The following is a 27,859-nucleotide window of genomic DNA, read 5'->3' as shown; positions in this document are numbered from 1 at the left end:
GAATACAGAGATGAATTAATGTATAATTGAATACATTTCCTAGTAAGGCAGATAATTAGCACTATCATATTTCCGTTTATCATAGTTACCATATGATGATTGCAAAAGCAGAGGTAAAATGTTACTTAAGTGCCCAGTCCTAGCATTAATATCTTATAAGCTCTCCGACCTTGGGTAAAGATTTTTTTAAGTCTTTCTGAATCTGAGTTCCCCCAACCTATAAAATGGAGATAATGGATAATAGGGGAGCTTTTATGATTAAATCAAATGGTGGGTGTAAAGTGCCTGGCTCATAGTCTAGGCTGTCTGTACTTCCAATCTGTACTTACTATACTTACATCTTACTATACTGTATCAATCAAGAGCAAACATTTACCTCTCATCTTTTTTTTTTAAACTAATGACTGTAGTTGCTCCCAGTACAGTTCTTGGCAGCAGAACCTTACTTTCTGTGTCCTATGAATTTTTTAATTCAAAAAAGAAAATATCTTATTCCCTTAATCATTTAGACCTAAGTTTGTATCAAGAAAACAGAGTGTGTAAGTCCTGAATTTTCTGGCTTTCATACTTTTTTTTTTTTTTTTGAAGATTTTCTTCAGATATTTAGAAAGAGAGAGCACACACATGCGCAAGTAGGGGGAGGGGCAGAGGGAGAGAGAGAATCTCAAGCAGACTCCCTGCTAAGCCCAGAGCCTTACGCAGGGCTCAATCCCATGACCCTGAGATCATGACCTGAGCTGAAATCAAGAGTTAGACGCTCAACCAACTGAGTCTGGCTTTCTTACCTTAAAGACTGAACTATGGTGTCCTTCTCTCTCACTATTCCCAGTAACAATATTATGGCTTTAAAAAATGGGTTTAACTGAAATATTTGTGAAATTAATATTTTCTAGAACATTTGAAAAATCTGATTACCATGAATTAATGTTTTCTTTTTTTTTTTTTGAATTAATGTTTTCTAAATAGCATTTACTGGTGATCTCAGAAACCTTCTTTTGAGCTTTTTTTTTTTAAATTTGAATTTTAAATAAATTATTCTATGTGGCAGCTCTAGGGAGAAGACAATGAAAAACTTTGTGACAGATGAGAGCTGTGCATCAAAAGTCAGTGCCGATGTTGATAACAGAATTGAAACTGGTAAGCTTTCTAGCTTTGATCACAAAATGCTTAAAACATTAGTTATTTCAGCTTTTGTGCCCAGTGTTGAGTAGGATGAAGACAAAATAGTTGAGAAATAGCAGATTTGAAATAAGCACCAGATTTACTGACTGTTTTTCCTCCTTTCTCTCACTGCCAGAAAAGGCCCTATTTATTGAGCAGGCCTCAATTGAGCAGTATAGAACCCGTCAAGTACAAGCTGTACTCAGAATTCAATTTCATTTACATCAATTTACATCATTAGTACATTCTGAAAATTGCATTGCCAGTCCCCATGGCCTCTGAGCATTGATTGCTAAGGTGATTGATTCATTAGCCAGAGACTCATGACTCATCTGCATCAATGCAGCTCAGACCCTGGGCCTTCTGGGTTTCTCTACTTTGAATCTTTGCAGCTGCAGAATCTCTTGTGTTTGTGCTATTTTCCTGGTGAATGTTGCCTGTAAGCACTGTTGGTAACCTACTAGGATTAGAAGTGGTTATGCCACATTTAATGATCATGGCACAGGTGAGGAGAAAGCTTTTCGTGAGAGGAATTGCATACAGTGGACACTTATGGATAACTTGGCACTCATCAGATGACTTTTTACTTGAGGAAACTATTCTATAGAGGCCTCTGTCCCTTTGAAGGATACACCAAATTATTTGCAACCTCTAAAAATTAATCCCTAAAATCCCAGCAATAACTTTAATAGATGGACTATGTAGTTTAGACATTAAGAATTTCCAGTTTATAACATAAAGTATGTTATTTTCTTTACTACTTATCTATCCATGTGGACACTAATTACAAGTCATTTTTATGTGATTTCATGGTAAAATAAGCCATAGTGAAATATGATTTTTATTTTTTCTTTCTTGGAAATCTCAGTGCACATATGTCATGGAGCATGGATTGCTTTATTTCATTTTAAATAGCATTTTTTATATTTAAAATTTGATGAAATTCTGGGGTACCTGGGTGGCTCAATCAGTTAAGTGTCTGACTCTTAATTTCAGCTTGGGTTGTGGTCTCAGGGTCATGGGATTGAGCCCCTCATTGGGCTCTGTGGTCAGCAGGGAGTCTGCTTAAGATTCTCTCTCCCCAAGATTCTCTCTGTCTCTCTCTCACCTGTGTGGCTCAGTCGGTTGAGCATCTGCCTTTGGCTCAGGTTAGGGTTAGGTGGGATCGAGTCCAGCATCAGGCTCCCTGCTTGGCGGGGAGTCTGCTTCTCCCTCTCCCTCTGCCTGCCACTCCCCCTGCTTATGCTCTCTCTCTCTCTGTCTCTCTCAAATAAATAAGTAAAATCTTTAAAAAAAAAAAAAAAAAAAAAAAAAAGATTCTCTCTCTCTCTCTGCTCCTCCCCCAATCAAGCAGTCTCTTAATTAATTAATTAAAAAATAACACAGTGGGGATTCTGCTTAGGATTCTCTCAATCTCCCTCTGTCCATCCCCTCCCTGCTCATGTGCTCTCTAAAATAAATAAATATTTTAAAAAATAAAATAAAATTTGATGAAATTCTCTTTTTTTTTTTTTAAGATTTTATTTATGTATTAGAGAGTGTGCATGTCGGGAGGGACAGAGGGGGACGGAGAAGGAAAGAGAATCTCAAGCAGACTCCTTGCTGAGTGTGGAGCCTGTCTCAGGGCTTGATCTCACGACCCTGAGATCATGACCCGAGCAGAAACCAAGAGTCAGCACTTAATCTACTGAGCCACCCAGGCACCCCTGATGAAATTCTATTGTAATAATTTTGGAAAATACTAAAAAATATGAAGAACAACATTTTAATCACTCATAAGCCTGTCCCCTAGAGAGAATCCCAATTAATAATTTGGTATACAGCCTTGTGTTTTTTCTAGGTAAAAACATTTATATATCCATTTCCAGAATGATGAAGATACATTGAAGTATAATTTGCTTCTTTTTGTATGAGCTGAGTTTGACTTCATTTATGTCATATTACATCATTAGCACACATAAAGGTTCATCCCATAAATTAAAATGTTTTAAAGTGCATAGTCTCAGGGCATCTGGGTGGTTCAGTCGGTTAAGTGTGTGGGATTCTTGGTTTTGGCTCAGATCCTGATCTCATGGGGCATCGGGCTCGGTTCTCAGCAGGGATTCTGCTAGAAGATTCTCTCCCTCTGCTCCCCCCCCCCACACTCTCCTGTCCACTCTCTGTCTCTCAAATAAATAAATCTTTTTTTTTAAAAAGGTGTATAGTCTCTACTGAGAACAAACTACTTTACCAGACACAGGGCCCATTTCTAAAGGTTCTTGGAAGCTCCAGCTGTTGCCTGGATTTTTTTTTAATATAAAATTTATGTTGCAACTTTGAAACGTTAAAGAGCTTTGCTTTCTACTGAAAATTATGTTTGTGCTAGACCCCTGGGGAGTGTTGCCTGTAAGCACTGTTGGTAATCCAGTATGACTAAAGTGGTTATGCCATGTTAATGGTTGTGCCACAGGCTAGGAGAAAGCTTTCTGGAGAACAGTTCCCACTAGCTCAGTTGTTCCAAACAGTGCTTTTCCACCAATCATTTAGAATGATACCCATTAGCATGGCTACTATCAAAAACCCAGAAAATAACACATGTTGGCAAGGATGTGGAGAATTGGAACTGCTGGTCCAATTGTTTGGTGGAAATATAAAACGGTACAGATGCCATGGACAGCAGTATGGCAGTTCCTGAAAGAATTAAAAATTACTGTATGATGCAGTGATTCCACTTTAGGGCCTATTCCCAAAGAAGTGAAAGCAGGATTTTGAAGAGGTGTTTGTATACCCATGTTCATAGCAGCATTATTCACAACAGCTAAAACATGGAAGCAATCCAAGTGTCCGTCAACAGATGAATGAATAAGCAAAATGTGATATACACAAACAATGGAATATTATTCAGCCTTAAAAAGGAAGGAAATTCTGACATATGCTACAACATGGACGAACCTTAAGGACATTATGCTAAGCAAAATTAGCCAGTCACAAAAAGACAAGCATTATATGATCCCACTTACATGAGGTACTTAAAGCAGTCAAAATCACAGAGAGAGAAAATAGAATGGTGGTTGCCGGGGGCTACAGGGAGGGGGAAGTAGGGAGTTATCATTTAATGGATATAGTTTCAGTTTTATAAGATGAAAAGAATTCTGAAGATGATGATGGTGATGGTTGCACAACATTATGAATGCATTTAATACCACTGAACTGTACACTTAAAAATGGTTAAGATGGTAAATTTTGTGTTATGTGTATTTAGCCACAACAAAAGTAATTGGGGAAAAAAACCCCAAAACTATGGAGACAGTAAAAAGATCAGTGGTTGCCAGGCTAGAGGGGAGGAAGGGATGACTAGGTAAGGGTGTACCTTCATTCTTTTGCATGAGGGGTGGGACATGGGTAGCTGTTACTGATACTGCCAAGAGCTAAAATTGACTGAAGTTAACTTCCATTTAGCTTCCAGGTCTTCCCCTGGAAATTGCAAGCCTTCAGTAGACTCCAGAATTCCAAAATAGTTACATCAGACAGATTCTGCCAGTGTAATTGTTGCCTCAGTGGAGGACAGATGCAGGGGCTGCTTACTCTGCCATCTTCCCCTGTCTCCATAGTTTTGTCTTCTCCAGAATGGCATATAGTTGGAATCATTAAGTATGTAGCCTTTTTAGATTGGCTTCTTTACTTAGTAATATCCATTTAAGGTTCCTTTATGTCTTTTCATGGTTTGATAGCTCCTTTCTTTCTAGTGCTGAATAATATTCTGTTGTCTGGGTGTACCACACTTTATTTATCCATTCACCTACTGAAGGACATCTTGGTTGCTTCTAAGTTTTGGCAATTTTGAAAAAAGCTGCTATAAACATCCATGTGTAGTGTTTGTGTGGACATAAGTTTTCAACTCCTTTGGGCAAATACCAAGTGTTTAATTTTATAAGAAACTGCCAAACTGTCACCCAATACAATCTGCTTTTTAAAATATCTTTTTATATACTGAGCTTCTTAAATTGAAGTTTCTCAAACTGGATTCATATTCTCAGAGTTTGTGAGAATATTGAGTTTGAGAAACACTGATGTGGATGGGCACAAGATATAGAAGCTCAGACTGTGCTAAGAGCGTACCTGAAAAGGTTTTGTGGCAGGTGTGGAAACAAAGTCCTCAGCCATTAAAGGCTGTGGAACTCTGGGATCGCCTAAGAGGTTGGTGGGATTGCTGTGAATAGCAGTGTGAAAGTGGCAATGAGTATAGCAGGTCATAGTTGAGTGATCATGTGGTTTGGATAGGTTTATGTTGGGTAGAAGGTCAGATTATTGGAGAACAGTGAGTGCCTTACTAAAGATAATTTACATGGAAATAGCGCATATATTCTGTGAGTTGAAAGGGGTCCTGCTCACTCTTTTAGCCAGTTCCTTTTACCTTTTAGTAGAATTACACCTAAAATATATTGATCTAATAGGTATTTTATTTTAAAACAGCAAAGAGGGGCAGCACCTGGCTGGCTCAGTTGGTAGAGCATGTGACTCTTGGTCTCAGGTTTGTGAGTTCAAGCCCCACGTTGGGTATAGAGATTACTTAAAATAAAATCTTTAAAAAAATAAAATAGCAAAGAAAAATTCATCGCAATCAAACTTCTACAGGAATGAAAGCAGCAATATCTATAGTAGCCCAAAAGTCCATCAGCTGATGAATGGATAAACAAAATATGGTATATCCATAAAAAAAAGAATGAAGTACTGATACATCTACAATGTATATCTTGAAAACATCACGTTTAGTGATAGGAGCCAGACACAAAAAGCCAAATATCATGTTATTCCATTTATATGAAATGTCCGGAATAGGAAAGTCCATAGATAGAGAAAGTATATTGATGGTTGCCAGGTGCTGGCAAGGAAGAGAGAATTGAAAGTGACAGCTAAATGAGTTTCTTTTTGGATAATGAAATCAGATCGTGGTGATGGTTGACAACTTTGTGAATATCCTGAAAATCACTGAGTTGTACACTGTAAAAGGGTTAATTATAAGGTATATGCAAATAAAGTTAAAGATTCCTTCCCCCCCCAAAAAGTGATTTTATAGCATTTGATAATTGATTGAAATTTGAGATGAATGAGAGACAAAGAATTAGTTTCTATCTTGAGGGATTGATTGAATAGTAATGCCAGTACTGAGATGTGGTTTAGAGTGGAGGGTGGGGAGCATCAGTAGCAGCAGGCCTGGAAGTGAAAATAAAGAGCTGGTTTAGAAAATACTTCTTCTTTGTCTAGGACAGGGGCACTCCTTGGAGACAGTTCAAAAAACTTAGGTCTGGACATCAAAAGAGAGATCAGAATTGAGATGGAGATTTTGGGTCATCCAGGGTGCCTGGGTAGCTCAGTCAGTTAAGTGTCTGCCTTTGGTTCAGGTCATGATCTCAGGTCCTGGGATCGAGCCCCACGTTGGGATCCCTGTTCAGCAGGGAGCCTGCTTCTCCCTCTCCTCCTGGCTCATGCTCTCTGTTGCTGTCTCCGTCTCTTTCTCTCAAATAAATAAATAAAATCTTTAAAGAAAAAAAAGATTTTGGGTCATCCAAATTTAGGTGATAAAGAGAAGGTATGGGAGCACTCAGCAAAGAACTTGGATATTGGGGAATTTGAAAGAAAAAGAACCTGTGAATCTGGAAAAAATATAAGTACAGTAAAAGAAAAACCAGGATGGAGCAGGGTCTTGGACACCTGGGAAGTGTTAAGTATTGTTCTGTATGATGAAGTTAAGAGGAGGCCTGAACCCAAAATCACAGCTTACTTACCATTTTCATTTTCTACTTAGAATCAGGTTAAGACCAGTAATTTCTGCTTTACTTTGTTTTATTTATTTTTTCTGTTACTAGTGCAATAGGAGCCAGAGAACATAAACTTTGAGAGCTTTGAGAGCTTAAAAGTAGTTCTATCAAATACAAAGGTGAAAGAGCATTTTATATTGAAGTAATAGGAAATTTCAGTCCCAGAAGGCAACTCAGAAGTAGGAAGCATTTTAGAGCCCCAAATGGCCTGAGGGACTGGATGTTCAAAAACCTGGCTTTATTCACTGTGTATTCTCAGTTGCCTTGGCTTACAGCAGCTTTCTGTTGCCAGAGCCAGATGAGAACTAGCAGAAGAGCACAGTGTTTGACTAAGGCCCAAGTTTTTGAAACTATCTTAATTCTTACATAATCCTGCTGGGGGAACAAACCTCTCTAAACAAGAAACTCTTATTTTCATCCAAGTTCCCCCAGAAGACTCAAGGTCCCCAAATTGTACAATTAATAAGTATTGATCAAGAATGTGCAGGGGCGCCTGGGTGGCTCAGTCAGTTGAGCGACTGACTCTTGGTTTTGGCTCATGTCATGATTTCAGTCGAGATGGAGCCTCATGTTGGGCTCCATGCTCAGCGTGGAGTCTGAGATTCTCTCTCACTCTCACTCTGTCCCTCCCCCTCCTCACCTGTGCACACTCTCTCTCTCTCTAAAATAAATCTAAAAAAAAAAAAAATGTGCAAAAACTTCTTTTTTTTTTTAAAGATTTTATTGGGCGCCTGGGTGGCTCAGATGGTTAAGCATCTGCCTTCGGCTCAGGTCATGATCTCAGGGTCCTGGGATCGAGTCCCGCATTGGGCTCCCTGCTCCTTGGGAGCCTGCTTCTCCCTCTGCCTTTCTCTCTCGCTCTGTCTCTCATGAATAAAAAAAAAAAAATCTTTAAAAAAAAAAATTTTATTTATTTATTTGACAGAGAGTGTGAGAGAGCACAAGCAGGGGGAACGTTAGAGGGAGAGGGAGAAGCAGGCTCCCCGCCAAGCAGGGAGCCCCATGCGGGGCTCTATCCCAGGATGCTGGGATCTCGTGATCTGGGCCGAAGGCAGGCGCTTAACTATCTGAGCCACCCAGGCGCCCCCAAAAACTTCTCTATAAGCATTCCAATCTAATAAAAATCCTAACTGGCTCTTTTTGATAACAGTTTCTAGGCTGGCCAGGACTAGGATATAGTTTTGTTTGTTTTTAAGATTTTATTTTTAAATCTCTATACCCAGTGTGGGGCTCGAACTCACAATCCAAGATCAAGAGTTGCACGCTCCACTGACAGCCAGCCAAACACCCCCGATTACCTTGTTTTAACCTTACCTCAACCCTAAGAGATAGGTAGTTTAGATTTTATCATCACTGTTTTACAATGGAGAAAATCAGAGAGGTTAAGCAGTTTGCCCAAGTTCACATGGTTTCCAACTGGTGGCACCAGAACTAGCTCTCAGTCTTGTGACTTCCCTGCCAGTATCTTTCCATAAGACATGTTGCCTTTGAAGTCTGGTCAGTGCTTCATTGTATTCCTTTTCTTTTAACACAGACTCAAACAAAGGACTTTTTATTCCCTTCCCCAACCGGGAAATAAAGGATTCCCTAATGAGTACTTCTGCAACCCAGGGCAATGGTATACCAGATCAGAAATTAGACACTTGCCCACTGGGAACACAGGTAATGTATTCACTTTCCTGTTGATCTGTTGACTAGTCAATGATTAATACTAACAATTCATTGACTTTCAATTATTTATGAAGGTCTAGGAGGACTTGTTTGATGAAGGCATTTTAGGCCCTTTAAAAGGAAAGTAGGGCAGACAGGATGCAGAGGACCTCCTCCATTAATTTCAATCTCCCCTTTCCTCTCCCCTACTAGGCCATTATCAAAAGTGGTATATTTATACATACAACTTTTAGCACATGTTAGGCCAGGTATTATGGCTCTCAAACAGGGATACAACAGTTAGAAGTTTTGGCTGGTTTTAAAATTTCTCCTCTCTACTCAATGTCTCCATCTCCTGTTGACTTACTCCTTACGTTTTTCTCCTCTGGCTTTTTTTTTTTTTTTTTTTTTTTTTTTTTTAGATTTATTTATTTATTTGAGAGAGAGAGAAAGAGAGCATGACCCGGCGGGGAGAAAGAGAGAGGAAGCAGACTCCCCGCTGAGCTTGGAGCCCCACGCAGGACCCTGAGATCATGATCTAAGCCGAAACCGAGAGCCGGAGGTTCAACCTACTGAGCCACCCAGGCACCGCTATCTCTGACTTTTAATTACTGCATCTTAACATCTCAAGGGTGGCTTTCCCAAAGCTGCCTCTTAATTGGAACATAAAAGAAGAAAAGGGGTAAAGATGGCATAGAAGTTGTGGGCATTGGGGAGGTAGAGATTGTGCAAGATGAGGCAAGAATTAAGAATGAGTTTTTAGGGATGCCTGGGTGGCCAGTCAATTAAGCATCTACCTTTGGCTCATGTCATGATCCCAGGGTCCTGGGATTAAGTCACTCAACAGGCTCCTTGCTCATTGGGGAGCCTGCTGCTCCCTCTGCCTGCTGCTCCCCCTGCTTGTGCTCTCTCTTTCTCTATCTCTGACAGATAAGTAAATAAATATCGAAAAAAAAAAAAAATAAGTTCTTAGTGAAAAAATTGGTGGGAGGGGGATACAACCATTATATAAGACTCATCTGTATGAGTGAGTATGATGCAGGAAGCAGAACTACTTTATATTCAACTTCTCCTTTTGTCTGCATTTTTTTTTTTTTTGATGAATTATGAGCAATGAAATTCCTGAAAATAGCTAGAAGGAGAAAAAAAAGAATCAAGGTGCCTGGGTGGCTCAATTGGTTAAGCGACTGCCTTCAGCTCAGGTCATGATCCTGGAGTCCCGGGATCAAGTCCCACGTCAGGCTCCCTGCTCAGCAGGGAGTCTGCTTCTCCCTCTGACCCTACCCCCTCTTGGGCTCTCTCTCTCAAATAAATAAATAAAATCTTAAAAAAAAAAAAAAAAAGAATGAAGGGCTCTGATTAATCCACATTTGGATTATCAACACTGTACTAGTAAAAAGTTAGTAAGATTTTTTTTTTCAGTTTGAGTTTACAATACCTTCATCTTATAAAAAGACAGATTAGGGGGCGCCTGGAAAGCTCAGTTGTTAAGCGTCTGCCTTCGGCTTAGGTCATGATCCCAGGGACCTGGGATTGAGCCCAGTGTTGGGCTCCCTGCTCAGCGGGAAGCCTGCTTCTCCCTCTCCCTCTCCCCTCTGCTTGTGTTCCCTCTCTCTCTGTGTCTCTCTCTGTCAAATAAATAAAATCTTAAAAAAAAAAAAAGATTAATATTTAGTTGATTCCTTTGTTTTTGGATATTCTCTTTAGGTAACTTAGAAACTATCTCAATTACTATTTTAAAATAGTATTTGTTTTAAAGGAAATGTCTAGTATGGTCACATCTGGATGCCCATCAACTCTCTTTTCCTAAACATTCAACTTTTTTTCCTTGCAGGAAGTGGCAAGAAGGGAGATCCCAAGTGACAATCACCAGGAAGATGGTAAGTATTTTGTTCAGGGAATATTTTTCTCCACACTAATCAGAGAAACCTAGAAGTGATGAGATTTGGGAGAAGATGGAGATGTCTCAGCCCTGGGGCCCTGTAAGGTCAACTAACTCTGCTTTTGTTGGGGGCTGCCCTGGATGCTTAGTGACCTGTGAGGCCTTTCTGATTGAAGAGTGAATATTCTGACTTCCTTTGTTCTTGACTTTTTTACTGGCTGGCTCTTCCTTGTTTCTTTTTCTTACCTTTCTTGCCCTCTTTTGGATTTATTATGTTTTTATTCCATTTTTTTCTCTCTACTGGTTTATTTATAAGTTATACACTGTTTCAATACTTTTATTATTATTATTCCCCAAACTACAATATGTGCCCTTAACTTATATAATTAAAAAATTAATAACTCTTGTCTTGGATAATTTAAAGACCTTAAAGTACTTTACTCATTTCAGTCTCTCCTGATTTAAATATTATTATTATAGATTTTAGTTCTCTATATTTTCAAACCTACATGAAATTGTTCTTATACAGTCAATGTTCATCTAAATTTATCTTTGTATTTACCACTTTGTTCTTCATTTCTTTTTTCATCCTAGATTTCCCTTCTGAGGTCAGTTTTCTCTAGTTTATAGTATGTCTTTTAGAATTTCCTTTAGTGTGGGTTTATTCTGTTGAAGTCTTTCCGTTTTTGTTTGTGTGAAAACGCCTCTATTCTACCATCATTCTTTTTTTTTTAAGATTTTATTCATTTATTTGATAGAGACACAGTGAGAGAGGGAACACAAGCAGGGGGAGTGGGAGAGGGAGAAGCAGGCTTCCCAGCGAGCAGGGAGCCCAATATGGGGCTCGATCCCAGGACCCTGGGATCATTACCTGAGCCAAAGGCAGACGCTTAACAACTGAGCCACCCAGGCGCCCTTCTACCATCATTCTTAAAGAGTATTTTGGCCAGGTATAAATTTCTAGGTTGGCAGTGATTTCTTTCAGAATATTGAAGGTATTCCACTGTATTCTTTTGTTTTTGCTTTCGAAAAGTCAGCTGGAGGTCTGTCACTCCTGCAAGGATAATCTGTCTTTTTTTCTTTGGTTGCTTTTAAGATTTTCCAATTGTCTTTGGTTTTCTTCAATTTTGGTATGATATGTGGATTTCTTTTTATTTATCCTGTTTGGTATTTATTACACTTGAATCTGTGAATTGTGTCTCATTAATTCTGGAAAGAGCTTCAAATATTGTTTGTGTCTTAGTCTTTCTATCTGTCCTTCTGGGACTCTTGATTAAAAAAATATATAGTAGAGATCTTTACTTTGTCCTCTTTCTCTTTTTCTCTTATTCTTTTATATTTTTGGGTGGGGGGGTTCTGATCTGCATTCTGGATAATTCCTTCTGACCCATCTTTCAGTTCACTAACATTTTCTTCAGCTGTGTCTAATCTGCTGTTAATCTTGTCTGCTGAGTTCTTAATTTTAATAGTTCTATTTTCAATTCTCTAAGTTTTATTTTGTTCTTTTTCAAGTCTGCTGTGTCAGTTTTTATAAACAGAAAATTTCCAGCTTGTTTTATATTTCTTTATACATAGTAAACATAGCTGTTGCATAGGCTATATCTGTTAATTCCAGTATCTGAAGTTTATTGTCTTTTTTTCTACTCATACTTATGTTATCTTGTTTCCTTTTTTGTTCCTTTGCTTTGGCTACCTTTGCTTTGGCTATCTGCTACATATTTGAAAAACTATTTATAGGAATTATTTAAAGTCTTACATAAAGGTATCTTTTCCAGATCAGATTTTCATTTGCTTCTACCAAGTACCTGGGACACTATCATTCTGGGATCACTTAAATCCAAGCTCAAAGCTTAAGGTTCTCCATTAATACAGATGATACAAACCTGGATTACCAGTCAGTACAAGGGCTGGCTTACTTCCAGTTTACTTTTACTCTGAAGGTTGCATTCTGCTTGGGGTTCCATCTTAATGTGTATGTGGGGAGAATGGGGCGGGGGTAGGGATGGTTTGTCATAACTCCTCACTTTGGATGGATGTTGAACTTCTGTCCCTGTTATCCTAAAACTTCTGAGGGTAAATGTGACTTTCAGTGCTAGTCTTACCTACCTATGTGTGTCCTTGCTATTTCCTAGATTTTGGCCTAGAAAATCCTCACCAGCTAACAAGCTCTTTGATTCTTTAAGAACATGTATCATCCCACTTTCTTAATGTCTTCGATAAGAGGCACAGTCTGAATTATCTAACCTCATCACTTGTTAGAATCTTTTTGTTACATAAAAATATTGTTCTACAACCTTTCCCTCACTGTGTAGGCTGGCCCTGGGTAAAACGTTGATATTCTGTAGGTCCTATAGAGATAAAAAGTGCTTGATTCTGCTTTTTTTAAGTTAATGTGACTAACTCAGTTATGCTTCCTAAGGAAGACCTTTAAGCATATGAAACTCTGAAAACTCCAAAGAGTGCAAAGAATTCTTCTACTTGCCCCACTCTGACACTCTTTAGAGACAACATACAGCTGTCTGAAAGAAATGCTTTATAGCTGGTTAGGGATTTTCATAGTTTTGGATTCCCTGCCATTTAATTGGCTTAGGATACTGGTTCCCAGTGTATGAACCTAGAACCTCTGAGTGGAGTTTGGGAGTGGGGGTGGGCTTAGCATTATTGTGAGGAGTCTATGAAATCATAAACCTACCAACTATTGTCTATAGACTGAAGACATAAGATCACAACTCTTGTCATATGGGGTACACCAAAATTTTTATATGAAAACAGCATCTAGAAAAACTCTGATACCATAGTTTTAGGAGGAAATGCCTAAGGGATTAGGTTGACATGAAATTTATCTCCAGAATGTTAAAGATTCTTTACTGTTTACACAGTGTCCAACATATTTTGTTGTTGTTCCATGTAAAAGTCCTTTTATCATTTTATGCTACTATTTATCAAAATTATAAACCATCTCTTCCTGAGAACTTTTTCTGGTTGGCAGAGGTATGTCTAGTGAACAGAGGTATCCTGAGCCAAGAAGAATTCTCATTGTATTTTGTGTTTTCTTTTCCCCTTGGTGGTGGTTAGAATTTAGACACTACTCTCCTCGTCAGTCCACGGTCCGATCCCCAGAGAAGATGTCTCGAGAAGGCTACCGACTATCTTTTTTGGACAATAAGTCTTCAGGTTCTTCTCCAGAAAAGGATTTGATACTAAAATCTGATACTTACCAGCTTACCCATGATGTCTCATTGGGTAAACGTCTGGATGTGGGTGATTCTAGCCAGATCCATCCCTTTCAGTTACCTGCAGATGTTGGTCTAGAAAATTATGATAGTCATTATTCTCACAATCTATCCCTGCATGGAAGTCTTGGAAAAAGGCCTCAGAGAAGCAAGAACTACCGAGAATATAGCATAAAGCCTTCAAATGACATGAAGGCCAGCGCATCTCATTCCTGTGGAGACTTACTGACTTCTCTGTCAAACCCTGACTCTGGCACCGGAAGGCTTTTGAAGCTTAGTTCAGGTAATAGCTTCCTGTCAGTGTATAGGCCTTTTTCCTAGTCATGAGATAGAGGTATAACTGGAAACTTGGGAGTTAACATTTCTTAAATTGTATTAGCATTTCTTAAATTTGATTTTGGGGTATCAGTAGCCAGTGAAACCTCCAGAAATCTGCAGGATATAAATTTAACATGATAGATACATTATTAAAGAAAACTTGTAGACATGTGAGCTTCATAACTATGTACTATTATAGCTAAATAGAATACCAGGACATATTTCTAGTTGTGTCTAGTCTTCTCTGGCCACAGTCAGAGCAATATACTTCACATACTACTTAACAGTGAAGACAGAAGAGATGTATGTTTGTTTTGTTTTGTTTTTTAAGATTTTATTTATTTATTTGACAGAGTGAGAGACAGCAAGAGCAGGAACACAAGCAGGGGGAGTGGGAGAGGGAGAAGCAGGCTTCCCGTGGAGCAGGGAGCCTGATGTGGGGCTCGATCCCCGGACCCTGGAATCGTGACCTGAGCCAAAGGCAAACGCTTAAAGACTGAGCCACCCAGGTGCCCCAGAAGAGATGCATGTTATTCTCCAGCCCCTGCTTACTGCTCTCATGTAGGATTGGAGTATGTGGACAGTTGGATTTAACCAGAGTTGGGATTTTGTCGGGTGGAGAGGGGGAAGGGAAAGGATCCATAGAGTTGAGGGTGTATAGTGGGGAGAGGTTATTATGACCATTGGACTCCAGGTGGGGTAAGGTTGAAGTGAGACAGGAGAGAGTTGAAAGGCAGGGTCATCTCCTAGCCTGTTTCCTTCACAGATCTGTATGCCACAACCCATTTCAACAGTGACCCTGCTCTGCTGGTAAATGTAGAGCAACAATTATCTACCAGTCTCAGTGACTTAACACCAGCACCTGGCTCTTTGCCAAACAACTCTGCCCTGGGAGACTCTCTACGGACACGGCTGTTGCCTACTGGGACCTCAGAACACAGAGAGAATCTGACCAAGAGGTCATTAAGCCCATCGAGGAGAGGATTCAAACGGAAGGACAATATCCCTGCCACCCTGAATCCAAAGATTGGTTTCAGAGATGCTACGGGAAGCGAGGCAAGTATTGGTTTGTTTGTGCTTGTGCGACAAACACATCAGATCCAAGACCACAATGGCGTTCTGTTGAGGGTGGCAATGATTCTGACCAAGGGTACTACAAATTCAAAGGGATTTTTAGAGGCCAGTGGTTAATACTGCCAGGCCAAAGCCTGTGAGTCTTCTGCCCTTAGGAAAGGCATTCCCTTTCTGCTGCATTTTCTCATTTCTGTCACAGTGAGAACATTCCCTAATCTACTTCCAGAGCATAAATTTTGTGGGGACTCTGATAATAAGAAGTGACAGATTTACCACAGCAGGGAATGCAGAAGTTGCCAGGGGCTCTGGGTTGGCTGAAGAGTGAACTCCGTAGCACTGATGTTTTTAATCTTAAAATCTTAAATCTTAAATTATTCAAAGTTGCTTTTTATAAACATACAAACATATATCTCATATCTAAGTGAATACAAAATAATTTTGAGTTTTGGGGCGTCTGGGTGGCTCAGTTGTTTAAGCGACTGCCTTTGGCTCAGATCATGATCCTGGAGTCCCGGGATCGAGTCCCACATCGGGCTCCCTGCTCAGCAGGGAGTCTGCTTCTCCCTCTCCCACTCCCCCCTCTTGTGCTCTCTCTCTCTCTCTCTCAAAATAAGAATAAATAAAATCTTTAAAAAAATAATAATAATTTTGAGTTTTACTGGACAGATCTACCTATACATTTTTCTATGTAAGACTCTTACTAAATAAAAAGGATCTTTAGTAGTGGGTCCAACAATAACATTTAACATAACATTTAGGGACGCCTGGGTGGCTCAGTCGTTAAGTGTCTGCCTTTGGCTCAGGTCATGATCCCAGGGTCCTGGGATTGAGCCCCATATTGGGCTCCCTGCTCGTCGGGAAGCCTGCTTCTCCCTCTCCCACTCCCCCAGCTTGTGTTCCCTCTCTCGCTGTGTCTGTCAAATGTAAAAAAAAAAATTATATATACGTTTACATATCTCGTGTGTGTGTGTGTGTGTGTGTGTGTATAACATTTAAAATGTTATAGGGGCGCCTGGGTGGCTCAGTCGGTTAAGCATCTGCCTTCAGCTCAGGTTGTGATCCCAGGGTCCTGAGATCTCTGTGTCTAGCTCCTTGCTCACTGGGGAGTCTGCTTCTCCCTCTCCCTCTTCCCCTCCCCTCCGCCCATGTTCTCTGTCTCTCAAATAAATAAATAAATAAAATCTTTAAAATGTTATAGAACATTTATGTTTATTCTATATTAACACACTAAATATAAGCTTATGAGTAAAAGTTTTTTAAATATTCCCCAGGGGTGCCTGGGTGGCAAAGTCGGTTAAGCATCTGACTCTTGATTTCATCTCAGGTCATGATCTTGGGGTCATGGGATCAAGCCCCACATCAGGCTCCACGCTGAGCCTGGAGTGTGCTTGAGATTATCTCTCCCTCTGCCCCTCCCCTCATGCTCTCTCTCTCTAAAATAAATCTTTTAAAATATAATACAATAAAATACTCCCCATTTTGGGGAGGTCTGGCTGGCTCAGTCAGTAGAGCATGCTACTATTGATCTCAGCGTCATGAGTTTGAGCATCATGTTACGTATAGAGATTACTTAAACTAAAAAATAAAAAATACTCCCCATTTTATGATACCTAATATGTTTTTAAAATGTTCTGCAAGTTTAATCTTTTTATACTACATAACTTAATATATTGAGCCATAGATGTAGGTGTCAAAACTTATTTATTGCTTTCTTCTAAAAATCTCTACAGAAAATTATAAGAGTATACTGTTATCTTTGAAATTATCCTTGAATAAGCTATATTTGCTTGGACGTATATAACATTCTATTCAAATCCAAACTGAAAGATGACCCCCCCCTTTTTTTAATGTTAACACTTTAAATGTCCAGATTCTTACTTCCCATATTGTGTAAGAATGACAAATGGTTGGTGTTTTGTTTTTTTTTTTTTTTCTTGAGCCTCTTTCTAGTGACCTGGGCAGTTTGCATGGTTTGCCAGGAAACCACAGTCCCCCGATCTCTGCCAGAACCTCCCATGTGGCCACTGTCCTCAGACAGCTTTTGGAGCTTGTGGATAAGCACTGGAATGGCTCTGGCTCTCTCCTTCTTAACAAGAAGTTTCTCGGTAAGTGAATGCATTCTCAGCTCCTGGAGAAGGGCTCAGACCTTGCTTCTGCTCTGTGTTCCTATAAAAGCCACTCAGTCCCCTTAACTTGCAAGGAAAAAATTGTTCCCATGATCACCAAAATTTGTCAGTGGCACAGTAATTGACAAATCTGCATTTTTCTTATAATCTTCCCTTGTGTACCAATTGTTTTGTCCCTTTTATGACCTTTTGGTAGTCTTGGGTAAAATGTAGAGTGATGAGATATGTAAAATAGAGTGTGGTGGTGTTAATGATTATGAAAGGATTTTATGGTCCTTGGGACAGTGCCAATAATAAATAGAATAAAAATTGGGTTTGATCATCAGAATTCTAAGATGCCTGTTGAAATGTTATGATTTGAAAAACTTGAATGAATAAATGACTTGGACTCTTCTTAGGGCTTCTTTTTTAGGAACTTGGAGGAAAAATCATACTGCAAATATTGCCCCCACGTGTTTATTGTTTAATGGAAAAAGAGTTCAAGGAGATCTTGGTGGTGGTAAACATTTAGGAAAAACTGGAAACTTTAAAGTTGTTTGGGCTCAATTTTTTTTAATTGCTAAAGGGACACACAGAAAAAGTCTTAGTATAGTTTTCTTCCCACATTGACTCTTTGCTCTCATTTTTTAGGAAATTATCCTCAGGAGCCACTCATCAGTGACTAGAGAATAGCACAGGGCTATTGAGGGTCTACTCATGAAGGTCTACTGTTGTTTCTCCATAGAAGGCATGGGATAGAATTTCTTATCCATTATGAAACACCTCTTATAGACACTTTGTAAATTCTTGTAAAAAGGAAATATTGGATTACCATATTTATCCTACAGAGCTGGTAGTTATTGACTAGGAATTCTGTGCTTTAGCTTTTAAGATTGGCCCGTGTGCCCAACCTGAATTTTTGGCAGGTCCTGCCCGAGATTTACTTCTGACTTTGGTAGTCCCTGCTCCTTCCCAGCAGTGGTGTCACTCACATCCTGAAGATATGTCAAAAACCTTCCGCAGGAGAGAGATGGAACTGAAGGAAGCTGGGCATGTGGTCCCTAATGACATGGTATGCCTCTCTCATCTTCCTTTCCTACTCTTTCTTTACTAGAATAGGACAGAGCAGCAAAACTAGAACAGCTTTGTGCCATAAAGATCATCATCACCATGAACCTAGATGTTCGGGAACCAAAATACAGAGAAGTTAGTCAAGGCAAATCAGGAATGTAAAACTTGCCAGCATAGAAACAACTTGGAGGTTCAACAGGGATGATTCCCTAATCCTAGCCCTATTCTAAAATTTCTGAAGAAAGAAAAAAGAATGACCTTAGAATGAAAATACTTAGGTTCATATTTTCAAAGGTTATGATTTAATTCCAATGAGGGAAGGCCAATATCTCTGGGATTGTCTTTCCTCCCTTCTGATGGAACAGAGAGCCCTGAAACACGGGCCATTCCTAGAGCATCAGGTTGCTGACTTTGGGAAAGGAAGAAGGGATTCATATCCTTAGGCTTTTTCCTTCTTTTCTTAACATAAGAGGATTTTCACACACCAACTTGAGTTTCTAGAAACTTTAGATAGGTGACTCAGAATTGCTGGCCACTTGTCAAAAGAAGGACTTGTCCTGCAAGAGTAGTGGATAACTCACAGGAAAGATTGCATCTCCTTGTGCTGTTTGTTTGCTGCACTTGAGCTATGTTTACCAATGAATTAAAATTCTAATGAGAAAGTCTGAGAGATGCTGACCTCCTTTTAGTTTATCACTAAACAGAGGAAAACATCTTTCAGTCTTCTAAAAGCCCTCCACAGAATTTCAGATTCTTAATGTATTTGTATTTTGTTTTCTCATCTAAAGGAAAGTTTGAAGCAAAAACTGGTCAGAGTGCTAGAAGAAAACCTCATTTTGTCAGAAAAAATCAAGCACTTGGAGGAAGGTGCTGCTACCTTGATTGTGAGTGGGCACCAGTCACACACCTATGGTGAGTTCAGGAAAGCAACATGTGGTGTCCCAAGACAACTGTTTGTTTATAGATGACCCCTTTAATAAGCTTCATCATCTAGAGGTCACATGGCTTCCTAAATGGAAACAATCATCTTGCCTCAGAGAGTTGTAATGCCAGTGGCTCGAGTTACCATATGAAGCTCTTTGTCAGTGTAAAGCAAGTACGGATGTTATTATTGTCATTATTTTTGAGATTGACACTTTCTGATTATAGCAGAAGATCATGTTCTGTGGGCACCTGGCTGGCTCAGTCGGTAGAGAGTGTGCCTCTTGAGCTCAGGATTGTAAGTTTGAGCCCCACATTGGGTGTGGAGATTACCTTTTTTTTTTTTTTTTAAGATTTTATTTATTTATTTGAGAAAGAGAGAGACAGAGTGACAGAGATAGCGAGAGAGAGAGAGCACAAGCGGGGAGAAGAGGGAGAAGCAGGCTCCCCACTGAACAGGGAACCCGATGTGGGCTTGATCCCAAGACCCTGGGATCATGACCTGAGCCAAAGGCAAAAGCTTAACCGACTGAGCCACCCAGGCGCCCCACATGTAGAAATTACTTAAAATTTAAAAAAGATCATGTTCTTTATAGATAGTTTGAAAAATATAAGGAAAGTATAATCCCATTACCTGCAATAACTGCCATTATTATTTTTGGTATATTTTCTTTCACCATATTCCTATACATATATTTTTAACTTAAAATTTGTGAGGGGCACCCAGCTGGCTCAGTCTGTGGAACTCTCGGTGTTGTGAGTTCTAGCCCCATGTTAGGTGTAGAGATTACTTTAAAATGAAATCTTTTAGGGATGCCTGGGTGGCTCAGTTGGTTAAGCATCTGATTCTTGATTTCAGCTCAGGTTGTGGTCTCTGGGTTGTGGGATTGAGCCCCACGTTGGGCTCTGCCCTCAGTGCGGAGTCTGCTTGTCCCTTTCCCTCTGCTTCTCTCCCTGCTCGTGCTCTCAATCTCTCTCTCAAATAAATAAATAAAATCTTTAAAAAAAAAAACTTTTAAAATAAATAAAATTTGTGACTTGATGTTTTAAAAATAAGTAACATACAACAAAATGCACACTTTTAAGTTAGATGAGTTTTGACAAATATATATATTTTTAATTCCATCCCAGTCAAAATACAGAACATTTCTTTTACCTCAGACCCTTGTGCAGTGAGTTTACCCTACTATCTATCCTAGGCAATCACCAATCCGATTTTTACATACTAATATTATTTATTTAATGGCAAAAGCATTTCCTGTAATATCACATGAATAATTCTAAACAATTTCCAAACATTCAGTAGACTTGAAATGAAATGCTTAAATGAAGACCTGAGTAGAAATACTTCTCTGAAATTGTTTCTTCTTTTCTGTTGGAGCTGAGAGTCTTAATGTTCATTATGATAAATAATGCCCCTCTTTTTTTTTTTTTTAAAGATTTTATTTATTTATTTGACAGAGATAGAACAAGTAGGCAGAGAGGCAGGGAGAGGGAGAAGCAGGCTCCCCGCCGAGCAGGGAGCCCGATGCGGGGCTCGATCCCAGGACCCTGGAATCATGACCTGAGCCGAAGGCAGCCGCTTAACCAACTGAGCCACCCAGGCGCCCCGAATAATGCCCCTCTTTATGTACATTAATTTCAGACTATATTCCTAGAAGTAGAGTTAGTAGCTCAAAAGATGTGGACATTTTTGGGGCGCCTGGGTGGCTCAGTTGGTTAAGCAACTGCCTTCGGCTCAGGTCATGATCCTGAAGTCCCGGGATCGAGTCCCGCATCGGGCTCCCTGCTCGGCAGGGAGTCTGCTTCTCCCTCTGATCCTCCCCCTCTCATGCCCTCTGTCTCCCATTCTCTCTCTCAGAAAAATAAATAAAAAATCTTAAAAAAAAAAAAAAAAAAGATGTGGACATTTTTGAGGGTTTTGTTGCATATTGTCAAATCACTCCCAAGCAAGGTTATTTCAATTTACATTCACTTCAGCAGTGAATGTATTTGAATGCCCTTTTCACTCCATCTTTGCCCACACTCCAGTTTTCTGTGTTTTTGGTTTTTTTTTTACTTTTTTCCCATTGTGATAAGTGAAAAATAGCATACCATTGACATCTCGATTTGTACTACTTTATTATTAGCATAGTTTAGGCCAGTATTTTAGATAAAGTCTACCCTTGGCTTAAAACATCTAGCTCAACACCCCTAAGCAAACATCATGGGCACTTGGATTTATATGAGAAAGTTGATTTGGAAGTCAGCACTGAATTTCCAGAAGAAACTCATCACTATCTGATTCTCACAAGCCTGAATAATCCAGGCATCTCCCCTAAGCTACTCTGAAAATAGATGTTTGTTCATTAGATACCTACTTTGAATCAGCCACGAGGCCCAGTACTGTATTTTGGCTTACTGGTGATAAATAGAGCTGTTGCAGCTCTGTTTTCCTCCTTCTAGAACCTTGCTACTCAAAGGGTGATCCATAGATCAGAAACATTAGCATCACCTGGGAGATTGTTAGACATGTAGAATATTGGGCTTCACCTCAGACCTATTGAATCAATCTGTTTTTAACAAAATCCCCAGGTGATTTGTAAGCATATTAAAGTTTAAGAAGTATTGTTCTAGAAGACCGACTTCCTTAGGACCAGAGTTCTTGTGCTTTTACCTACTTCATTATTGCAAGCATCGGTAACATATTTGGGGAGCTAGGTATGAGTGTCTTGACTACAAATTCAGTTTCTGCAAGCACTCATTGAGTTATTATATGTGCCTGATACAGTTCCAGATGTTTTCACAGATTCTATAAGGAGTGAAGTATCTACATTCACAAACTAAAAGGGAGAATATAGAGAACCTAGTATGTGTTGACTATGCTAAATGATGATTGAATCCTCACAACCGTGGTGGGGCAGGGTTATTAGCCCTAGTGAAACTCAGAAAAAATAAACTAATGCACAATATTAAATGGTTGAATTTTAATTCGGATCTCTCTGTTCCTAAGCCCCATATCTGCTGTCTCTAAGGGAGGGAATGGTGAATGGAGTGCGGAGACGGAGGCAGTGGGGCCCCCAATTCTTTAAGATGGCCACCTGACTACTTAAGCTCTGCTCAAAGATAGTGGCTTGAAATCCTGTTCACACCTGGCTACTGTACCCTTTGTAGATGATCTTCTGTGCAAAAACCAACAGCTGAACATGCAGGTGGCTTGCCTGAACCAGGAGCTTGCCCCGCTGAAAAAGCTGGAGGAGACAGTGGCCCTTCTCCATGAAAGTCAGAGGTAGGAGAGGGCCTATCTAGCTGGCTTCTGGAAGCAGATATTTACTTTCCTTTATCAGCTTTGTCTTATTTGATAATATCTATATCCTTTTCAAATTAACTCCATTCTATGTGTAAACCTCATGTATCTAGGTGTATCTGTGTGTAAACCTTCTGTATTCCAGAACACATGAGGGACTAAATGTCTTTGCTGGCATTGGTGGGTTACAGCACCTCAATAATAAGCAGTTTCTCACTAGATCCAACAGGACCCTTGTTTGAGTCAGCTAGCTTTTCTTGGTCACTACGTGCCCCTAAAATGGAAAGTCCCATGTATTTGTTCTCTTCAGAGGAGCTCAACAGCATCAGCCTCTTCAAAGAACGGCACCCTCAGGATGCCAGCTAGACAAATCAGAAGAAGCCTCAAGACTAGTGGTACATTTACAGAAGCTCTTGACATTTTGAATTGCAAAACACCTTCACTATGAATTTGAATGAAGTTTAAATATAAGAACCCCATCCCCAGACCTTCATCCCCAAACTTTACTTCATGAATACCTAGTGAATTAGGGTAGCTTTATGTTCAGAGAATTAGACCCAGACCCATTCTAGATGGCTTTAAAAAAAAAAAAAACTTTTCATTATAATTATTTCAAACACAAAAGTAGAGGAAGTAGCATAAAGTCATCCTTCTCAAACTGGGGTATCGGAATCACCTGAAAAACTTACTGAAATGCAGATCGCTGGGCCAGAGTTTCTGACTCAGGAGGTCTGATGAGGACAGAGAATTGCATTTCCAGTAAGTTTCCAGGTGATGCTGTTGTTGCTGATTTGGGGACCATATTTTGAGAACATTAGGGTATATCTCTTTAGGTGATGTACAAATTGCTGTATTTTAAAGTAACTTGAAATAATTCTTTTGTGTGTTGTTAAACCATCAATTCAATATACAGCCTCAATTTGTTTCATTTTGCTTTTGATTCATAAGGAATTTAATTGTTCTTATTTAATCTTGTTTTATAATTATGTAAAACATTTAAATGGCCCCAAAGTCAAATCTACAAGATGTTATCTTATTCAGACAAATATAAAAAACATACTGTTGTTTTAACATTTTATCTTAGAAATCAGTTTACAGTAGTATATAGAGTTAGTCCTCCTTCCTTTTTATAACTGCATAGGACTGCAACTGTGTTTGTCTTCTATTGATGGACATTTAGGTGGACAGTGTTTTGCTGTTATAAATAGTGTTGCAATGAACAGAATTGTGCAGGCATTTTTTTTTTTTTTGGTTAGTCTCTGATAGCTTTTAATATTACATGGTAATACAGAGTCCAAGAATGCAGTCATGACTAGCACCAATTAGTTAATTAGGATAAATTAGATGAAGTAGAAGTTAAGATTTGGGGATAGAAATTGGAGGCCTGGTCAGGTGCCAGTCTTTCAGTACTTCTACTTACCTCATCATGAAAGTGCTTTGGAAAGAATAGAACAATCACTATAAAAAACGTGAACTATGTTATTTGCTACAGTCAGTCTGGAACATAAACAACTGTAATGAAGAAAGAAACTGTCAGCCTGCTTTTAAAATAACCCACTCATAAATCGGTCAGTTCTTTCTATTTAAAGATGTTACTTCATTTTACATTTGTCTTTAGTAAACATTTCAGGTCTGAATAGCGTCTGCTTTGCTTTTATGATTTCATGACTGTCTTTTTCACCCATGCCTCAGATCCCTGGTGGTAACTAATGAGTATCTGCTGCAGCAGCTGAATAAAGAGCAAAAAGGTTATTCTGGGAAAGCACTCCTGCCTCCTGAGAAGAGTCATCATCTGGGGAGATTGTCACCCTTGGGGAAAAGCACGCTGTCTTCCTCCTCACCAGTGGCACATGACACGGGTCAGTATCTAATACAGAGTGTCTCAGACTCTGTTCCAGAGCCTAGTTTATGGAGCTAGCACTGAGCACCTTCTCTGCAGCTTCCCCTCTCAGCCTCGGGGGGGCTCTCGGTGTCATTGCCACTAGTATGGTGGTACTTACTCACAAGATTAAGAAAAAATCTTACTCCAATTATTTTGTATTGGTCCTTTTTATTTATTTATTTTTTTTAATATCTGTTCTTTTTTTTTTTTTTAAGATTTTATTTATTTGCGAGAGAGAGAATGAGAGAGAGAGAGCATGAGAGGGAGGAGGGCCAGAGGGAGAAGCAGATTCCGAGCTGAGCAGGGAGCCCGATGCGGGACTCGATCCCGGGACTCCAGGATCATGACCCGAGCCAAAGGCAGTCGCTTAACCAACTGAGCCACCCAGGCGCCCTATTTCTTTTTGTATCTCCTCCCATCGAGTCATTCTTTCTCCCTGCCCGCAGAAATACTTGGCACTTAATCCTAGAAACATTTGGCTGAAAATGTTGAAAAGGAAAAAAAAATCAGACATTTTTCTGAGTGTCACTTGAAACTATGTAGTAGAAGGTTAAAAAAGAACATCAATGACCAGGTGTGTTTTATGTTAGAACAAATTTCAGAGACTCTGTATTGATTGGTTCATCAAGCATGTTTTGAGTTTCCTCCCACCATAGTGAAAAGGTGACACTGTCTGGTTTCAGCTTAGGAGCAGCCAACAGTTTAGTTGAGAAAAGCAAAACTCATGTGATGGTATTTGGTATTGGTACCAAGCAGGTCTAAATACAAGCCCAAAGATGCCCTGGAGAGAGAAAAAGAGAGGGAGAGAGAGAGGCAAAGGAAAGAATTCCCACTCTGGGAATTGGAGAAGGCATCAATGAGGACTTGTCATATGAGTGGAAGTTTGCACAATTACAATGGTAACAGATAGAGGGGGCACACAGAGTCTCCCAGACCAAGAATGCAGAGTAGAAGAGTCTGGAGCCCCTGGAGGGATTGCAGGGCAGGGAAGATGTGGGTCATGATGCTGGGAGAATATATAACCAGGGGACCTGTCCTAGCCTGAGAGGTATGGTGTCAGGAAATGTCCGCTAAAGAAATGATCTTTTTTTAATTTTATTGTTATTTATGTTAAGGAATCTCTGTGCCCAATGTGGGGCTCAAACTTTTGACCCCAAGATCAAGAGTCACACGCTGTTCGAACTGAGCCAGCCAGTTGGAAGAGAAAGAAATGATCTTTCAACTGAGACCTGAAGAATGAATAGGAAGTCACCAGACAAAGCACAGGGCCAAGGGCAGAGGAAATGGGAAGTAACATGGTCCATTCAGGGAACTGAGGCGCTGAGAGGAGATGAGTAGAAACTAGACTGCACCACTCCTTGAAGATTTTAGATGGGAAGGCAAAGGAGTGACATTTGTGTTTGAGGAGCTTTCTCTGTAAGAGGAATGGGTTGAGGGCCATGTGGAGTTGGGGGAGAACCAAAGAGGAGGTAGAGATGTGAGAGAAGACTGGTGTGGCCCAGACCAGAGATGAAGCTTCCAAATGTTAGCTTTGGGTTCACTTTATACATGAGTACCCTGTATTTCAGACCTGAGGCATAATTTTTCTTTGACTCGTGATTCGTTGGGCATTTAAAAATCAATGGGAAAGATAATGAAAGTGGCTCTAAGTATGTTTCTGTTTCAGGATAGCCCAGGCAGCTAAGTTGCCAGAGAGCATGTAGAGGGTGAAGGACTATCAACCTAACTCCATATTGTGCTTCTCTTCATCTCCAGGGTCGTGTCAAAGAGAGACAGACAGGTGGAAAGATTACATACTTATTGCTCCCCTGACCTGGTACTCTGCAGGGAAGGAGAGCTATAGCCAAAATAATGAGACATGAAGATCACAACCAAGATCACACACTTCTAAGTTATAAATAAAATCCACAGACCTCTGAATTTAATGTGGGTTCCCAAAAGAAGCATGTACAGAGGAGCTATAAGTTTCTTTGAGGTGCATGGCCCTTTAGGAGCTCGAGTGAGCTCGTACTCTGTGGAAATAGTAAGAATCAGCCCCCTTCCTGACTTTTCTAGGCCTGCCTTGGCCCCAATAAGAGGACTCCAAAGAATGTAAGTCTTGCCCAGGTAGGGTAGCCTCAGCCTGTATGTAGCCTTGTAGCCCTGAGTTGTCATATTTCAGGGTCCTGGCACAGTACACAGGCCAACTCACTGGGAAGACCACTGAGGGAAAAATAATGAACTTCTTTCTCAACCCCCGCTCTCCCTTCCTTGCCCTATGGACATCAATAATGCCAGACCCCCAGAACGTATTTAGGGTACCTCTAAGGAGGAGCAGACTGAGTCAGTCACCTTTCACCCTATTTTCTATTCTCACTGAAAGTGGCTGGCCCTGTTCCAGGCCAGGCACCTCTCTAGGGTTGCTGGCCACGTCTGGGGAAGTCAGCTATGTTTCCTAATTTCCCTTGGTCCAGAGGTCGGGCAGGGTTGGGGGTGTCAAAGGGCCAAAGAGTTGTTGCCCTGTGGGGCTAAGTGGGCTCAACATGGAGTGGGGAAGGCTCCTGAAGCAAGTAGAAAGTAAGTGGAGGGGGATTCCTCACCCTAGGCCTTGCACTGTTGGGAGAAAAAAGGAAACCGGGCTGGGATGGAAACTGGATTCTCAGGGAAGTTCTGTGTCCAAAAGGAGGAGCAGAGCCAATCTGACAAGTGCAGCCTTCTTGCCAGCCAAACATAGAGTTTTAATGGTTCCATCCCACAGAACCTAAGCTCTCTTCCTTGCCTGCCTGCTTTGCTAGCAGGGGGACCCAAAGCTTTCCACCGTGAGGAGACTGGAAGATGGAACAGTGGTAACTGAAGGGCTGAAAGGGCATTGTTTGGCCAGTCGATGCCACATACCAGATTCTGCTAGACCCATCAGTCTTTAAGGAGTTTCCCGGCTCTGGGAGGGCCTTGATTGCTCTCAGGCTCCATCACTATTTTTCAGGAAGAAGAGGGGCTTTACTCCTATAAGGTGGAGTTTTGGGGCTCAGCCTGTTCTCTCTCTGGGCTCTTCTAAGCCATGTTGCCGGTCACAGGAGGAGCTGAGCTGCTGCTCCCCTCTACATTGGATGGTACTCTCACCTGCAGCTTACCAGCCTGGACCAATTTGCAATACAGTTAAATTCTTTTCACTATGAGGATATTTTAACAAATGCAAGCCAGCAGGATTTGGGTTTCACTCTTATTTTGCTCACTGAAGTTTGCAATTCACCAAATTCCACAAGGCTGGATAAATCATTCCTCTTACTGTTTGCTGGTGGGAGAGGTAAAGCTCTTTGAAACTCCTCCTTGGGCATAGTGATGTGGTCAGCTGAGTCAGGAGGAGCCCACAGCTGTCAGCTGTTAGGCAAGGCTCTGCTGTGGCCAGGTGCTGACCTCCCCCCTGTAATTCCCATCTCATCTCCCCAGTGTCCCTGCCCCAAGCCATACTATTCCTCTCCATCCCCACTCCAAATAGGGT

At 40.3% G+C, this 27,859-nt stretch overlaps 1 protein-coding gene across 7 annotated transcripts in view; it reads left to right on the top strand.

The window, feature by feature from the left end:
- LRRC36 (leucine rich repeat containing 36) overlaps positions 1 to 27,859 on the top strand; it is a 67,698-nt gene that overhangs the window by 35,040 nt on the left and 4,799 nt on the right. For 6 of the 7 annotated variants that reach the window (XM_064580910.1, XM_064580907.1, XM_064580905.1 and 3 more), the window contains 10 exons: positions 1,049 to 1,137; positions 8,494 to 8,621; positions 10,444 to 10,489; positions 13,567 to 14,007; positions 14,809 to 15,098; positions 17,056 to 17,221; positions 18,106 to 18,293; positions 19,081 to 19,204; positions 22,367 to 22,481; positions 24,192 to 24,358. In XM_064580910.1, coding sequence (XP_064436980.1) covers positions 1,065 to 1,137; positions 8,494 to 8,621; positions 10,444 to 10,489; positions 13,567 to 14,007; positions 14,809 to 15,098; positions 17,056 to 17,221; positions 18,106 to 18,293; positions 19,081 to 19,204; positions 22,367 to 22,481; positions 24,192 to 24,358 — 1,738 coding nt within the window. In that variant the 5' untranslated portion in view covers positions 1,049 to 1,064. The remainder of the gene's footprint in view (positions 1 to 1,048; positions 1,138 to 8,493; positions 8,622 to 10,443; positions 10,490 to 13,566; positions 14,008 to 14,808; positions 15,099 to 17,055; positions 17,222 to 18,105; positions 18,294 to 19,080; positions 19,205 to 22,366; positions 22,482 to 24,191; positions 24,359 to 27,859) is intronic. The other variant, XM_045890920.3, reaches the window with a different exon arrangement.

This window comes from Mirounga angustirostris, unplaced genomic scaffold, assembly GCF_029215605.1.
Source record: "Mirounga angustirostris isolate CCGP_5_RB_7025 unplaced genomic scaffold, mMirAng1.0.hap1 SCAF_16, whole genome shotgun sequence".
In the NCBI taxonomy this organism is placed as follows: Eukaryota; Metazoa; Chordata; class Mammalia; order Carnivora; family Phocidae; genus Mirounga; species Mirounga angustirostris.
The sequence above is the reverse complement of the archived record's forward strand: the minus strand, read 5'-3'. Positions and strand labels throughout refer to the sequence as shown.